At 40.0% G+C, this 16,812-nt stretch overlaps 1 protein-coding gene across 1 annotated transcript in view; it reads left to right on the forward strand.

Moving 5' to 3' along the window:
- ITGBL1 (integrin subunit beta like 1) overlaps window positions 1-16,812 on the forward strand; it is a 225,548-nt gene that overhangs the window by 118,310 nt on the left and 90,426 nt on the right. The window contains exon 7 of the mRNA XM_069602441.1: window positions 71-217. Within this exon, the coding sequence (XP_069458542.1) occupies window positions 71-217 (147 nt within the window). The remainder of the gene's footprint in view (window positions 1-70; window positions 218-16,812) is intronic.

Raw genomic sequence — 16,812 nt, forward strand, 5'->3', positions numbered from 1 at the left:
GTGTATGTGTATATATATAATACATTTTTACATATACTAATATACATATATACTTACTCTCATTGTGAAGGTCACGGGCAGTGTAACTGTGGAAGATGTGACTGCAAAGTAGGCTGGTATGGGAAGAAGTGTGAACACCCACGTTCCTGCCCGCTGTCAACGGAGGAGAGCATCAGAAAGTGCCAGGGAAGTGCCACTCTGCCATGCTCGGGAAGGGGTAAGTGAGGGTCTCAGGCCTTGCCACCCACCACCTCTCACCCTGTGAGTCGGGTGAATTTAGTTCACACGTATCTTATTTAAAAGGTAGCTGAGATTCCTGAATGCGGAAAAAGTTGCCTTTTCAGAATAATGACTCCAGTATCCACGAGTGAAAATACGGAGAACTACAGTCTCTCTCTTTCTTCCTGTCGCACCTACCCACACACACACTCTCTCACGCAGTCTACTTTAGCTCTGAGATTTGTTCAATTTCCATCTAGTTCAATGCTGCATTTAAAGAAGAAAAAAAAAAAGTTTGGATATTTGCTCAGAGATTTATCAATAAAACCATCTAATTGTCCACTGACATTTCTGAAACTTAATAACACTCTATTGAATTGTACTGTTGGCTTTTGAGAAAGCACCGTATAAACAGACAGCTTGGAATAAGCTTTCCTCCTCTTGGGTGGCATGTAGCCTCAGGTGTGTTCTTGGTACCAGATCAGTACACACTGGAGGAGAAGGAAGGATTCATCTAAGGGAAAGCTGGTTTCATTGTGTTTGATTTCTTAAAATAAGAAATACAATTTCACCTCTCATGTGAAAATGGCAAAGTTAATGTGAAATATGCTTTTGGAGGAACTGGTAATTGAAGTTATTACAAATTTTATTCATGAAAGAGGAAAAGGAGAAAGATTTCCCTTATGTGAATGTTAGATCAGAACCACCACAATATTGTAAAGTAATTAGCCTCCAATTAAATAAATTTTAAAATTAATTTTATGTTGCAGGGCTATTTTTTTTGAAAAATGAATTTTTGAGATAGAATTCAAGTGTCATAAAATTTATGCTTATAGAGTATACAACTTAGAGGTTTTTTTTTTTTTTTACTGTATTCATAGAATTATCTGACCTTCACCACTGACTTGTTCCAGAACATTTTCATCACCGCAAAGAGAAACTTGGTATCCCCTCCAATCACTCTCCTGTATTCTCTCCACTCAGCCCCTGGAAACCATTAATCTTCTTCCTGTCTCTGTACTTTTGCCTGATCTGGATGTTGCATTCTAAACATGAAATGCGTTCTTTTGTTTCTGGCTTTTCTCGCTTAGTTTAATGTTTTCAACATTGTAACGTGTCGGTATCTCATTTTATGGCTGCATAATATTCATCTGTATGGATATACCACATTTGTTCATCCCCTCATCTGTCAATCAACATCTGAGTTGTTTATCCTTTTTGGCCATTGTGAATACTGTTCTATGAATATTTATATACAAGTTTTGTGCAGAGAATTTTTTTTTTTCATTTCTCTTGGCTATCTGCCCATGAGTGGAATTGCTGTATCATATGGAGTTCTACATTTAGGTTCTTGACGTACCGTAACACTGGCTTTAAAGTGACTACACTGTTTTAGTTTTCCTTCAGAAGTGTATGAAGGTTCCAATTTCTCCACATCCCCACCATTATTTATTATCATATTTCATCTTTTCTCTATTATTACTTTTTTGAGGGGTGGGTCACAAACCCTCCCAAGTCTCCAAGATTATTTGTAACATGCTGTTTTCCTGTACTCTGGTATTTATCCCTAATGATTATAAGAAAGAGGATAAAATATGAGTAGAAGGAATTTTTAATTTCAGAAGCATTTCTGATTTGCCCCATCCTTCACTAATAACCCCAGACAGGAACCACTGTTATACCAGCATTAGTAAAATATTGTGATTCTAGTGCTTCAGCAAGCCTATTATGCTCTTAAAATAACAAAGACTAAAAAACCAATTTTTCTTAGACTATTGTTATTTATTTATTGCCAAGAATAGCAAGCTATATAATAGAAAAATAAGAAAAGCATATAAAATATCTTAAACATATAAAATGACTTTAAGTGTGTGTATATGTGTGTGTGTGTATATTTATCTGCCAAAGTTTTCCATTTGTCTTGAATTTTTATATGTTAGTGCAAGAGAATTATTTATGGACTTGATATATCAATGTTTATTAAACTCTGATAAACATATTTGTCTCTTACCTTTCTGAAGAATCTTTAGTTAGTTCCTATATTTCAGGACTAGAGTATATTTAAAGTTTATTGTACCAAAAAGGTGTTAATATGTAGAGAATTATATTTTTAATTTTTTTAAAAATTCATTCAAGCCTTTTGATGCTCTTTACCAATTGTAAGCTTCTCTAGTTTCCTCACAAGGAAACAGAGATATTGATGAGTGAAGTGGTTTTCCAAAAAACTATAACAAAATGTAAGAATTTTGAGAATGAAGACCAAGGATTTACGACAGGCAGGCCAGGGCTCGGACCAGTGGTCAGAGACTTCGTTTTTTATAGGGCTACATCTACAAACTCATGGGCACTGGAGGTTTTAAAGCAAATGGCCAAGATGAAAACTTCCAAAGGATTAGTTCTGCGGTTTATGAATGACAACTGCAGCTGTGGTTACATGAGTGAAGAAAGCAATTACAAGGCCCATCGGTTCTCCAGCCAGAGAGCCTCAGCAGCTCGCCAGCTGGGGCCAAGGGAAAAAAAAAAAAAAAAGCAATTCTCCTGGTAGAATTAAATTAGATTACTTGCTTGTGCCGGTAATGACTATGTGTGATCATTATGTCTTAAAGGCAGGGGAATAATTTAGAGGATGTCTTAAATTCTTGGTTAATCCTGTGATTCCTTGATTTCTGTTCCTTCATTTAGTTAGATGATTCTCCTGGAGCCAGTGTGGATATCCAGTGGTTCATCCTAATTTCTGCTTCTGTGGCTGGGGGGTGGATGCACCTTTTTCTATTTTCCTATCAGTGTTCCGCTCCAAATGCAAAACAGTCGGACATGACTGAGCACACAGACACAGGTGATGTCTACACATCAGTTTTCAACTCTTCTTGGTTAAAAACACACTTTTATTGTTATTGAGGTTCTCCTGGGTATGTGCCTGGCTTTGGCCAGAAAATATGAGCACAAGGGATGTTATCACTTCTGAGCGGAGGATGCAGAGGCCGTGAGAGACTGTCATGCTGCCGCTCTCCCTGGCATGGAGATTTGCAGTGTTTGAGATGGTGGCTGGTCATTAGTCTGGGTCTCTAAATAAGGAGATGTCTGCTGACCCACCAAAGGTCTGTAACACAAGTGAGAAATAAACCTCCGTTGTTTCAAGTGGCTGAGACATCGGTGTTCTTTGCTACGGCCGCAGAACTCCTGATCATACTCTCTTCTGCATGCAGAATTACGGAACACAGCCAAAGCAACACAACCCAGCTAGCAGTGCAACAAAAATGGCACTTAAAGCTGAAGAGATAAGTATAAAAAAATTGAGGTTCATTTTGAATATATTGTATCAGTATGAGTATCTAAATCAGCATAAATAGGGACTTCGCTGGCAGTCCAGTGGTTAGAAATCCATGCTTCCTCTGCAAGGGACATGGGTTCAGTCTCTGTTTGGGGAACTAAGACCCCATATGCTCCATGGTATGGCAAAATCAAACGTAAATATATGTATACTTTATAAGTGATACATTTATATTATTCTGTTAATATCTATAGCATTTATGGGCACAATAAAATGCTAAGAGCATTGAATGCATTACCTTTTTTTAATATTCCCAAACACAATGAGGTAGGAAGAAATATAATTCTTCTACTTCTCATAAAAGAAGAAACTGGAACAATCTGTCATCTTACCTGGTAGGTGCAGGAGGTACAAGTTTTCATAGAAATTTAAATCTAAGCCCTTCAATGCAAGAGCTGTCATGTAAGATAATTTACTAACATTCTAACTTGTTACTGTGTTCTTATAACAATTTTCTGAACAACTTGCAGTGAATGTATATTTTCTTGTTATAAGTATTCTTCTGTAAAATTATTGATATGGCTGCATAGCATTCCATAATATGGTTGTATCCATAGCAAAATAATTTAATCAACCCTCTTTTATTAGAAATCTAAATTGTCTCTTATTTTATTCAAGTGACAAATATCATACTTTATACTCTTATAGCAGAGTATTTGCATAAATCCTAAGTATTATTCTTAGCTGTGGATTTGTTGTTGTTGTTGTTCAGTGGCTCAGTAATGTCTCGCTCTTTGCAAGCCCATGGACAGCAGCAGGCCAGGCTCCTCTGTCCCTTACTGTCTCCCAGAGCTTGCTCAAACTCATATCCTTTGAGTCCATGATGCTGTCTAACCATCTCATCCTCTGCTGCCCCCTTCTCCTTTTGCCTTCGATCTTTCCCAGATCCAGGGTCTTTTCCAGTAAGTCAGCTCTTCACATTATGTGGCCAAACTATTGGAGTTTCAGCTTCAGCATCATTCTTTTCAATGTATATTCAGAGTTGATTTCCTTTAGAATTAACTGGTTAGATCTTGCTGTCCAAGGGACTCTCGAGAGTCTTCTTCAACTGCATCACAGTTGAAAAACATCAGTTCTTTGGCTCTCAGCCTTCTTTAGGTCCAACTCTCACATCCAAAACCCATAGCTTTGACTATATGGACCTATGCCAGCAAAGTGATTTCTCTTCTTTTTAATACGCTGTCTAGGTTTGTCACAGCTTTCCTTCCAAGCAGCAGGGATCTTTTAACTTCATGGCTGCAGGCACTGTCCGCAGTGGTTTTGGAGCCCAGGAAAATAAAATAGGTCACTGATTCTGCTTTTTTCCCTTCTATTTGACAGGAAGTGATGGGACTATCTTTGTTGTTCAAATGTTGAGTTTCAAGCCAGCTTTTCACTCTCCTCTTTCACCTTCTTCAAGGGACTCTTTAGTTCCTCTTCACTTTCTGCCATTAGAGTGGTATCATCTGCATGTCTGAGGTTGTTGATTATTTCTCTCAGCAGTCTTGATTCCAGCTTGTGATTCATCTAGCTCAGCTTTTCTCGTGGTGTTCTTTGTATATAAGTTAAATAAGCAGGGTGACAATTTTACAGTCTTGTTTTACTCCTTTCCTGATTTGGAACCAGTCTATTGTTCCATGTCTGGTTCTACCTGTTGCTTCGTGATCCACATCCACAGTTTTCTCAGGAGACAGGTAAGGTGGTCTGGTATTCCCATATCTTTAAGAATTTTCCACGGTTTGTTGTGATCAACACAGTCAAAGGCTTTAGCATAGTGAAGTAGTAGATGTTTTTCTAGAATTTTCTTGCTTTCTCCATGTTCCAAGAAGTGTTGGCAATTTGATTTCTGATTCTGCTGCCTTTTTAAAAGCTGGCTTGTACATCTGGAAGTTCTTGGTTCACAGTACTACTGAAGCTTAGCTTGAAGGATTTTGAGCATAACCTTGCTAGCATGTGAAATGAGTGCAATTGTATGGTAGCTTGAACATTCCTTCGTATTGCCCTTATTTGAGATTGGAATGAATACTGACCTTTTCCAATCCTGTGACTACTGCTAAGTTTTCCAAATTTGCTGACATATTGAGTGCAACACTTTAACAGCATCATCTTTTAGGATTTAAAATAACTCAGCTGGAGTTCAGTCACCTGCACTAGCTTTGTTCATAGTAAGGCTTCCTCAGGCCCCCTTGACTTCACACTCCAGGATGTCTGACTTTAGGTGAGTAGCCATACCGTTGTGATTCCAGGTCATTAAGACCTTTTTTGTATAGTTCTTCTGTATATTCTTGCCACCTCTTCTTAATCTCTTCTGCTTACTTCCCTTGTGGTTCAGCTGGTAAAGAATCCACCTGTAATGTAGGAGACCTGGGTTTGATCCCTGGGTTGGGAAGATCCCCTGGAGAAGGGAACAGCTACCCACTCCAGTGTTCTGGCTTGGAGAATTCCACAGACTATACAGTCCGTGGGGTTGCAAAGAGTTGGACATGACTGAGCAACTTTCATTTTCACTTTTGTCTGTTAGGTCCTTATCATTTCTGACCTTATCATGCCCATTCTTGCATGAAATATACCCTTAAAACATCCAATTTTCTTGAAGAGATCTCTAGTCTTTCCCATTCTATTGTTTTCCTCTATTTCTTTGCACTGTTCTTTTAAGATGGCCTTCTTATCTCTCCTTCCTATTCTCTGGAACTCACTTGGATGTATCTTTCCCTTTTTGCCTTGCCTTTTGCCCCCCTTCTTCCTCATCTTTTTGTAAGCCCTCCTCAGACGACCACTTTGCCTTCTTGCATTTCTTTTTCTTGGGGGTGGTTTTGGTCACTGACTCCTGTACAGTGTTATAGATCTCTGTCCATAGTTCTTCCGGCACTCTATCAGATCTGATCTCTTGAATCTATTCATCACTTCCACTTTTTAATCATAAGGTATTTGATTTAGGTCATGCCTGAATGGTCTAGTGATTTTTCCTACTTTTTTCAATTTAAGCCTGAATTTTGCAATAAGGAGCTCATGATTGGAGCCACAGTCAACTCTAGGTCTTGTTTTTGCTGAATGTATGGAACTTCTCCATCTTCAACTGCAAAGAATACAATCAGTCTGATTTTCATATCGCCCATCTGCTGATGTCCATGTGTAGAGTCTCTCCTGAGTTGTTGGAAAAAGATGTTTGTCATGACCACCCTGTTCTCTTGACAGAACTATGTCAGCCTTTGCCCTGCTTCATTTTGTACTCTAAGGCCCAAACTCGTCTCTTATTCTGAGTATCTCTTGACTTCCTACTTTTGCATTCCAATCCCCTATGATGCAAAGTACATCTTTTGAAACAAACCAAGATCATTCCGTCATTTTTGAAATTGCACTCAGGTACTGCATTTCAGATTGTTGGCTATAAGAACTACTCCATTTCTTCTAAGGGATTCTTGCCCACAGTAGTAAATATTATGGTCATCTGAATCAAATTTGCCCATTCCTGTCCATTTTAGCTCACTGATTCCTAAGATGTCCATCTTCAATCTTGCCATCTCCTGCTTGATCACATCCGATTTACTTTGATTAATGGACCTAACATTCCAGATTCTTAGGCAATATCATTCTTTATAGATTAGAACTTTACTTTAACCACCAAGCATATACACACCTGAGTGTTGCTTCTGCTTTGGCCCAGCCTCTTCATTCTTTCTGGAGCTAGTATTGCCTTCTGCTCTTCCAGAGTAGCATATTGGACACCTTCTGACCTGGAGGGCTTAACTTCTGGTGTCATATCTTTTGCCTTTTCATACTGTTCATGGGATTCTTGAGGCAGGAATACTGGAGTGGGTTCCATTTCATCCTCCAGTGGAACATAGAACTCGTCACTATGACCAGTCCATCTTGGGTGACCCTGCATGGCGTGGCTTATAGATTCCTTGAGTTACACAGGCCGCTTTGTCATGACAAGGCTGTGATCCATGAAGTAGTGGATGTGGATTGAAAACATTTAAATGAATAAAAGTATAACTTCTTAATAAACGTTCCCAAACAATTTATATTCTCTAGAATAATTGTATCAGGGGTGGATGAGGGTTTCCCTCCGCCTCCAAGTAGTGACAATTTAAATGATTAGTTAGCTTTCCTTGGGGTATTTTCTGTTTGTGTTGAAACTTTTACCATTTATCAAACTCCTCTTATTGACTTCTATCATCATCAAAACCAACGATTTATCTGCAGGCTTAGTATTCAGAAGCTTGTGTTTGCAGCGTTTGCCTTCTTTGGTTGCCTTTCGTCGTTGTGTCTAAGTCATCGTCTCGTTTGGTGCCGCAGTCCCACATGCTTTTGTTGTCTGTCCTCTGTGCCCTTGGGGTTTCTTTCATCAGACTTGTTCTAAGAGAAATTGCATGTGTTTTGGACCTTCAACACACATACCCATACACCCCCACAAGGGGAGCTGTGAGGTGGGAGGAGAATGACAAATGGAAGCTAAATATTGAACGTCGTAGCTTCTAGAAAATAGGAACCGTGTCCTCATTTGTATCAATTAGTATGCCTTAATTAATGAATTAAGCAAGTTGCTTCAGTTTCCTCACCTAGGAACATAATTTGAAAGGATAGCATGCCAAATTTGCACCATCTGGAGATTTTTCAATTTAAGCTATCATTTATCTCTTCTTTTTATTGGCAAAGCATACCTTTTCTCTCTTTGATCAACCGGAGACGCTTTTTGTGATGCATGCATTTTTTTTTAACCTGTGTTTTTTCACTCTACATAATTATTTTATAACTGTCATTTTTCTTATTTATATATAGAGCGACACAATTGTTATTTGAAATAGAAAAAAATTTTTGTTTTAAGTCCTCTAAAAAATTATTGTCAATTATTGTGGGTAGGAGGGTCTTTTAATTTTTTAATAAAATTTTTATCAGCTTTATTGAGATATTGATATAAGAAACAAAAAATTGCACATATTTAATGTATATAATTTTATTAATTTGGATGGGTGCATATACCTGTGACACCATCAGCACAGTCAGGGTGATAAACATATCCATTAAATATCTGTGTATCCTTTTCCTGTGTGTGTGTGTATACGTAGTAACGCTTAGCACAAGCAAACATTGACTATCTAACACAGTCAAACTAACAGAAGCAGAAAATAGAATGGTGGTCACCAGTGGAGTGGGGAGGAGGAAATGGGGGAGTTTTTTTTCAGTGGCTATAAGTTTTATTTATACAAGGTAAATAAGGTCTGGAGATCTCCTATACAATGTAGAGTGGATAGCTAACAGTTTTAACTTTTTTGTGTGGTTTTGTGAACTGAAAAAAATTGTTAAGAGGATAGCTCTCCAAACATTTTAAGTACTGCACCACCTAGTGTGATTTTGATTGTATTTTTAAAATTCCCAGAGGCTTAATTAGATATCTTATTGTAAGTGAAGTGGGAAATGTATAGACAAGAGAACCCAGTATTTCCTTTGAGTAGTACTTTGAGTACACTTTGTCGACAAAGGTCTGTGGAGTCAAAGCTATGGTTTTTCCAGTAGTTATGTATGGATGTGAGAGTTGGATTATAAAGAAGGCTGAGGGCCGAAAAACCAATGCTTCCAAGTTGTGGTGCTGGAGAAGACTCTTATGAGTCCCTTGGATAACAAGGAATGTTATCCAATCAATCCTAAAGGAAATCAACTCTGAATATTCACTGGAAGGACTGATGCTGAAGCTGAAACTCCAATACTTTGGTCACCTGATGCAAAGAGCCAACTTACTGGAAAAGGCCCTGATTCTAGGAAAGACTGAAGGCAAAAGGAAAAGGGGGCAGCAGGAATGAGACGGTTAGAGAGGAACATGATGGCAGAGGAGTAGGTGGACGTGGAGGACATCTCTCTCTACAAGTACGTCAGGGATACACCTTCAGACCCAGAAGTGCTCTCAGAACGCCAGCTGAGAGTGGGCGGGAGTACCTGACCACTGGAAAAGAGTATATGCTGCTGCTGCTGCTCAGTCACTTCAGTCGTGTCCGACTCTGTGCAACCCCGTAGACGGCAGCCCACCAGGCTATATGGAGCCATGCAAAACTCGGTAGGACGAAGGAACTAGGGGGGAAACAGGAGTGTTAGTAGGACTGGACCTGCCCTCAGCAGGTGGGGGCACTGAAGCCGGGGTCCGATCCCCACCTCAGGGCGATTGTTTGGGTCAGAGGAGATGGTTAGATAGCATCACCAATGCAATGGGTGTGAATTTGAGCGAACTCTGGAAGTTAGTGGAGGACAGCGGATCCTGGTGTGCTGCAGTCCATGGGGCTGAAAAGAGCTAGACATGACTTAGGGACTTAACAACAGCAACAACTTTGAGAAGGAGAGTGGGATTCAGATTTACTCTTTACCAATATTCAGTTTGATCGATCCCCTGCGTCTGTCAGAGCTTGAGAACTCTGGAACAGTCATACACTGAATTATGACCTTTCAGACATAGTTGCTGAGCACCCCAGCCAAAGAAGATGCAGAAATGATCCTGTAAAATAAGCTTCTTTACTCTTCCTTTTCCAGAAGGAATCATCCTACTTTCAGTGATGCACCAAATGGGGATAATATCAGTGAATTGGGAAATCATGCCAGAAGCAGAAGTCTATATTTTATCGTATTATAGACATTAAATGATGAGACATCAGTCTTTGGATCCCCAGGGTGTCTCCCATGGATCTCTGAGCACACCTTAAATTTTCAGTGTCTCCTTTACGGCTTTTATGTGTGCTCTAAAATCATGGAATGACCCAGAGTAGAAAAATAGTATCTAAGAAGAGAAAAAGCCTCTTTGTTATTTGCTTCCTTTGTACTCAGAAAATACTTATTAGGATGTCTGAAACTGTATATGTGTTCCACATTCCACAAAGCCTCAACAATGTGAATGCTCTCTATTATGCCTTAGTTAGGGCTTCCAGGCTGGCACAGTGGTAAAGAATCCACCCGCCGATGCAGGAGACGAAAGAGACACGGGTGCAATCCCTGGATCAGGAAGATCCTCTGGACAAGGAAATGGCAACCCACCCCAGTATTCTTGCCTGGGAAATCCCATGGACAGAGAAGCCTGGTGGGCTGTGGTCCAGGGGGCTGCGGTCCAGGGGAGTCACAAAGAGTTGGATCTGACTGTATTCGCATGCACACACACACAACTTATTTAAAAAATAGTATGGAGAGAAAAAGACTTGGATCGTGGGAAAACTAAATATAGTGCCTCCACCGTTCTTTGTGGTTTCATGATGTGTTGGGACATTTTCTACCTTCATGAGGGACCAAAGTTGCAGGTGCCTTGTGCAGCTGCAGACTGGTGTTTTTCTGGACAGTCCATATTAAATCTGATATCAATCTCTCGATCCTATGAAGAAGCAGCGTTTACTAAACTACAGGCATAATTTGTGTACATTGAAGGAAATTGCTAAATATAATGGAAGCAAGCCAAGAAAAGAAGATCTCATGTAAGGTGACTCAGTAGGAATTCTCCTTTCCAGCAGGCAAATAATTATCTCTTTTCCTCTTCTTTATTTCATCATGCCTTTCCTCTTGCTATTTTAATATTCAGCAGAGCAGAAAGGAAAAGAAATTCAAAAGCTGGATTTAATAATTTTGTCTAATCTTTTAAAAAAGATGGTACAAAGTAATTCAGTGGAAAATAATAAATGTAGCATTTTTTTTTGATAACCTGAGGATTTTCTGATCCATAGTCCAGAAAACTGTATCACTCCCCAGACAGAGTGAATATTTTGTGTGTGTGTTCCAGTCAGCGATCTTGCTTAAATGGTTTGTCTCTGGCAACAGAACATTTTGTGTCAAAGATAGAAATCACTCCAAATAAATGGACAATTTTTATTACATTTTGCATAACTTTTATGCAGTAAATTGAAAACTGGCAAAATTTTCTGGCTAAGAAAAGTTCCCAGTAAAGACTGCAACAAATATTGTCAAAATCTATTTGAAATGAAAATAGAATATTGGGCATGAATTCAATCCCGATTTCTTTAAGTGACCTTAAAATGAAATGTGTGACAGCTATGACAATTTTGTTACTATAATTATTTATTTCTATTAAAACATTAAGCCCACTGTGTAGGATGTAGTGTGGGGGCTCTAGTGGTTATTTACCTGCTTTTATTCAATATAAACAAGCAAACCAGATACATTTAATGGGGAACAGTCTCTTCGGATGATCCGCAGTAATCTTCACAGAACTACACATTCTGTTCACTTTCTTTTTAATAGAAAAATCGATGAGTCAGAGTAGTCTAGATTTTAGGGTCATGTAGATGATCAAAACTCTCTAATTCCTTTCTTGGATACATTAAAGCCTAAGATGTCTTTAAAGTCTAAGATGTCATTAAAAATTACATGGCTTGTCATTATGTTAAATTTCCATGATAGATACATATGCAAATATTATATTGTTCAGTCGCTCAGTTGCGTGACTCTTTGCAGCCCCGTGGACTGCAGCACACCAGGTTTCCCTGTTCTTCACCACCTCCTGGGGCTTTCAAACTCATGTCCGTTGAGTCACTGATGCTATCCAACCATCTCGTCCTCTTCTCCTCCTGCCTTCAATCTTTCCCAGCATCAGGGTGTTTTCCAATATGTTGTCTCTTCACGTGCAAATATTATATTCAAAAGAAAGTAGTATGTTCAATGTATAATCATACTAGAACATATTGACATCTTATGCATCATATTTTCATTCACGATGTTGCTTATCAAATTTAATAAATCTAATATTTACTGATCATTTTACCAGGTATAGGGCTTCCCCCCCAGCCCCGCCCCCGATGGCTCAGGGGTAAAGAATCACCTGCAGTGAAGGAGATGCAGGTTTGATCCTCAGGTAGAGATGATCCCCTGAAGGAGGAAATGGCAACCCGCTCCAGTATTCTTGCCTGGAGAATCCCATAGTCAGAGCAGCTGGTGGGTTATAGTCCATGAGGTCGCAAAGAGTCGGACATGACTGAGCACACACACACTTAAATGTTGCCACAGAAATGCCAGCTTAACCTTGCTCAGTGCCTACTGTAATGCATCCTTGCTAAAATACTAAGTTTAATGTAACTAAAGTGACCAAGATATAACCTTCTTATACCTGAGGCAAGTATGTTAGCATCCTTTCGTGTGGTTTTCTTCCTCTTTCCTTTGCCTCCAATCATGTTTACTTATCTAATGGAATAGGAGAAGACACAATTCTACAGTGACTGTTTTATTAAGAGTCATTCATATTAGCAAAGCAGTGAAATAACAACAGTTTAGTGGTTGGATTGGTATTTTGAGGGCCCCATTATCTATACTGGGTATATGTACATATACCTGCCTGTCTTAAATGGCAAAAGGACACAGTAATTGCAGTGAGGCAAGGAAGTGGGGCTATGTGTTTGGGCTGAAAGACTCTAGACTGAATCTGGGTTCTCACTGGGGCTACCTTACTGGTGGCTTTGAACTTTGCTGCTTCAGGCTGCTTTTCCTCTCCTCACCTCTGCAGCAAGTGCACTTGAGTCTGTATTCTGACTCATTTGGATCCTCAGATTCTACTTGCTCTCATGGGTCCCATGGGTTTCATTTATGACTCACCTTCCTCACAGACTTTCTCTGGTTTTGCATCACTAACCTGACAGCTGAGTACTCTTCAGAAGAATCAGGTGACTCGCTGTGCTGTTTTCTAGACTCTGCTTTCTCCCAAGTGACTGCTTTGGTACAGACTCTTACAGTCTTCAGTTAAGACATCCTCTCATTTGGACTGTAACAGTTAAGATGGATGAGATTTTGGTTCTTCATAAATATTTATTTCTCATGTGATGCCTTTAATTTGGATAAAGGAAGAAAGACAAGATTCTTTGGCTTCCTATTTAAGTTTCTAAGTCTTGGCCTCTTTGCTGCTCAAAATATCCATGCCAGGTGGATGTTGTAAATAGTACCAAATGGTCTGGCATAGCACTGTCATGAGCTGTTTAAAGTCTGAATGGTCCCAGGAATGAAACTGCATATATTTGCGGTCATATGTAACGTTCTTTACAAGGACATGAAATCATTTTCCAGCATTTCTTTTTCTGGAGTTTTTCCTGTGGCCCTATATTGCACAATAGTTCACTGAAGGAGCTTAAAAGAAATGCAAAAAAAAAAAAGAAAATTGTCAGACAATAATAGAGTCTACAGTGACTAGAAAGTTCTCTTACACAGCTTCACTTGATGAATTTGCTAGAAGTCTGCATATCATGATATATTGAGCTATAGCCACAATATGCCAGCAAATTTGGAAAAAGCATTGGCCACAGGACTGGAAAAGGTCAGTTTTCATTCCAATCCCAAAGTATGGTAATGCCAAAGAATGTTCAAACTACTACACAATTGCACTTATCTCACGTACTAGCAAAGTAATGTTGAAAATTCCCAAGCTAGGCTTCAACAGTACATGAACCAAGAACTTCCAGATGTTAACTCTGGATTTAGAAAAGGCAGAGGAACCAGAGATCAAATTGCCAACATCCGTTTTAGCATAGAAAAAGCAAGAGAATTCCAGAAAAACATCTACTTCTGCTTCATTGACTACACCAAAGCCTTTAACTGTGTAGATCAAAACAAGCTATGGAAAATTCTTAGAAAGATGGGAATACCAGAAGACTACCCTACCTGTCTCCTGAGAAATCTGTATGCAGATCAAGAAGCAACAGTTAAAACCAGACATAGAACAAGGGACTGGTTCCAAATTTAGAAAGGTGTACGTCAAGGCTGTACATTGTCACCTTGCTTATTTAACTTATATACAGAGTACTTCATGTGAAATGCTGGACCGGATGAAGCACAAGCTGGAATCAAGATTGTCTGGAGAAATATCAATAATCTCAGATAGGCAGATGACAGTACCCTTATGGCAGAAATCGAAGAGGAACTAAAGAGCCTCTTGATGAAAGTGAAAGAGGAAAATGAAAAAGCTGGTAAAACTCAACTTTCAGAAAACTAAGATCATGGCATTCAGTTCCATCACTTCATGGCAAATAGTTGGGGAAACAATGGAAACAGTGAGAGACTTTATTTTCTTAGGGTCCAAGATCATTGCAGATGCTGACTGCAGCCATGAAATTAAAAGACACTTGCTCCTTGAAAGAAAAGCTATGACAAACCTAAACAACACATTAAAAAGCAGGGACATTACCTTACCGACAAAAGTCAGTATAGTCAAAGCTATGGTTTTTCCAGTAGTCATGTGTGAATGTGAGAGTGGGACTATAAAGAAAGCTTAGCCTTAAGGAATTAATGCTTTTGAACTGTGGTGTTGGAGAAGACTCTTGAGAGTCCCTTGGACTTCAAAGACTGCAATCAATCCTAAAGGAAATTGACCCTGAATATTCTTTAGAAGGACTAATGCTGAAGCTGAAACTCCAATGCTTTGGCCACCTGATGCAAAGAGCTGACTCATTTGAAAAGATCCTGATGCTGGGAAAGATTGAAGGCAGGAGGAGAAGGGGGTGACAGAGGATGAGATGGTTGGATGACATCACTGGTCCGATGGACATGAGTTTGAGTAAACTCTGGGAGTTGGTGATGAACGGGGAAGTCTGGCGTGCTGCAGTCCATGGGGTCGCAAAGAGTCAGGCATGACTGAGCAACTGGATGGAAGTGATAGTCCCAGTGGGCTGTCCCAGATGGTACAGACTGTACAGGTACAATCTGGCTGTCCCAGATGGTGGCTCGGATGGTAAAGCATCTGCCTGCGTTGCAGGAGACCCTGGTTCGATTCCTGGATCGGGAAGATCCCCTGGAAAACGAAATGGCTACCCACTTCAATATTCTTGTCTGGAGAAGTCCATGGACAGAGAAGCCTGATGACAGGCTACTGTCCGTGAGTCACAGAGTCGGACACGACTGAGCAACTGACTTTCAGGATCATTGTCATGATAGCGAGATGATGGCAAAACTTACACACTTGAGTATAGTTTACTATAATTATAAAGAGGCAAAACCCAAGGAGTGTAATTCATGCGTGACTCTAAATCCACTATTCTGGATGATTCTGTTGCATAAAGAGAGAAACCCGGAAGGACTATAGTGGAAGAGAGTCCTGGGTGTGGTCGGAGGCCTAAAGTCTTGTGGCTGCACAAAGGCGTGACAGGGCTGGAACGTACTGACATTATTTAACCCTCTCCCAAGTGTTCCTCCCATTACTCATGTGATCCCTGGGCAAACCCTTGACAGGCATTGACCTCATGTTTGGATTGAGATGCTCACACACGGCGCTACAGTGCTGTGCTTCCTCTCAGCATCTGTAACCTCATCCTGCCAGCCGCTTTCCAGTCCTGGGGCCATGTTCGAGACATGGCCACATGGCCCACGAGAACCTCACAGCGTGCTTGTGCTTATCCTGTTCATTGTTTGTGTGGCCCTGGGAAGTTTCATGTTACGTTACAGACTGTCGGTTTTATCTCTGTATTATAATTGCTGCTTCCTCTAAAATGCTGTGAGGGACAGGTAAGATGGCACATAGGAAACTGTTTTGTTAACTGGAAAACCAGCCTGCAGTTGTGAGGAATTGCTGCGGTTTAAGTAGACGACACAACAGGTGAACTCAAGGCCATAGAATGTTAGAGAGAAAATAAGATCAGTATTCATTCACCTCATTCTTTAATTTATTCACACATTTGACCTATATTTATTGGGGCCCTACTGTGTGCCTAGAACAGGTCTAGGTGCCTAAGATAAAAGAATAAGTAGGCAGCTAGTATCAGGGCTCTCAGAGAGCTTGTGGTCAGTTTGGTTGGAAAAGTGAAGTGAAGTGAAGTTGCTTAATTGTGTCCGATTCTTTGTGACCCCATGGAGCCTACCAGGCTCCTCTATCCATCCATGGGATTTTCCAGGCGATAGAAAATGGAGTGGGTTGCCATTTCCCTCTCCAGGGGAATCTTCCTGACCCAGGGATCAAACCCAGGTCTCCCACATTGTAGGCAGACGCTTTTACCATCTGAGCTACCAGGGAAGTCTAACAAAGAAAACAAATAAGTTCTCTGAGCATTAGGAGAAGGAAGTCAAGATAAAACGGCCAAGGTGGGATATGCGGCCAGCTTCAGATAAGGGAATCAGGGACACTCTCTAAGGATTTCTTCTTGGCCAGATCTAAGTGTTGAAAAGGGGCCAGATGAGGGAAGATGGTCGGAAAACAGACCAAAAAAAAAAGATTTATACCATACTTCAGATTCAAGTAATGAAGGTTTTCTGGAAAAGATCAAAGTTGCATGGGCTTTGTTCTCTGAGAATCCAGAGAGGAGACTTAGAATTTGTTGAAGAAGTATTTT

The sequence above is a fragment of the Ovis canadensis genome, chromosome 10 (assembly GCF_042477335.2).
Source record: "Ovis canadensis isolate MfBH-ARS-UI-01 breed Bighorn chromosome 10, ARS-UI_OviCan_v2, whole genome shotgun sequence".
Taxonomy (NCBI): Eukaryota; Metazoa; Chordata; class Mammalia; order Artiodactyla; family Bovidae; genus Ovis; species Ovis canadensis.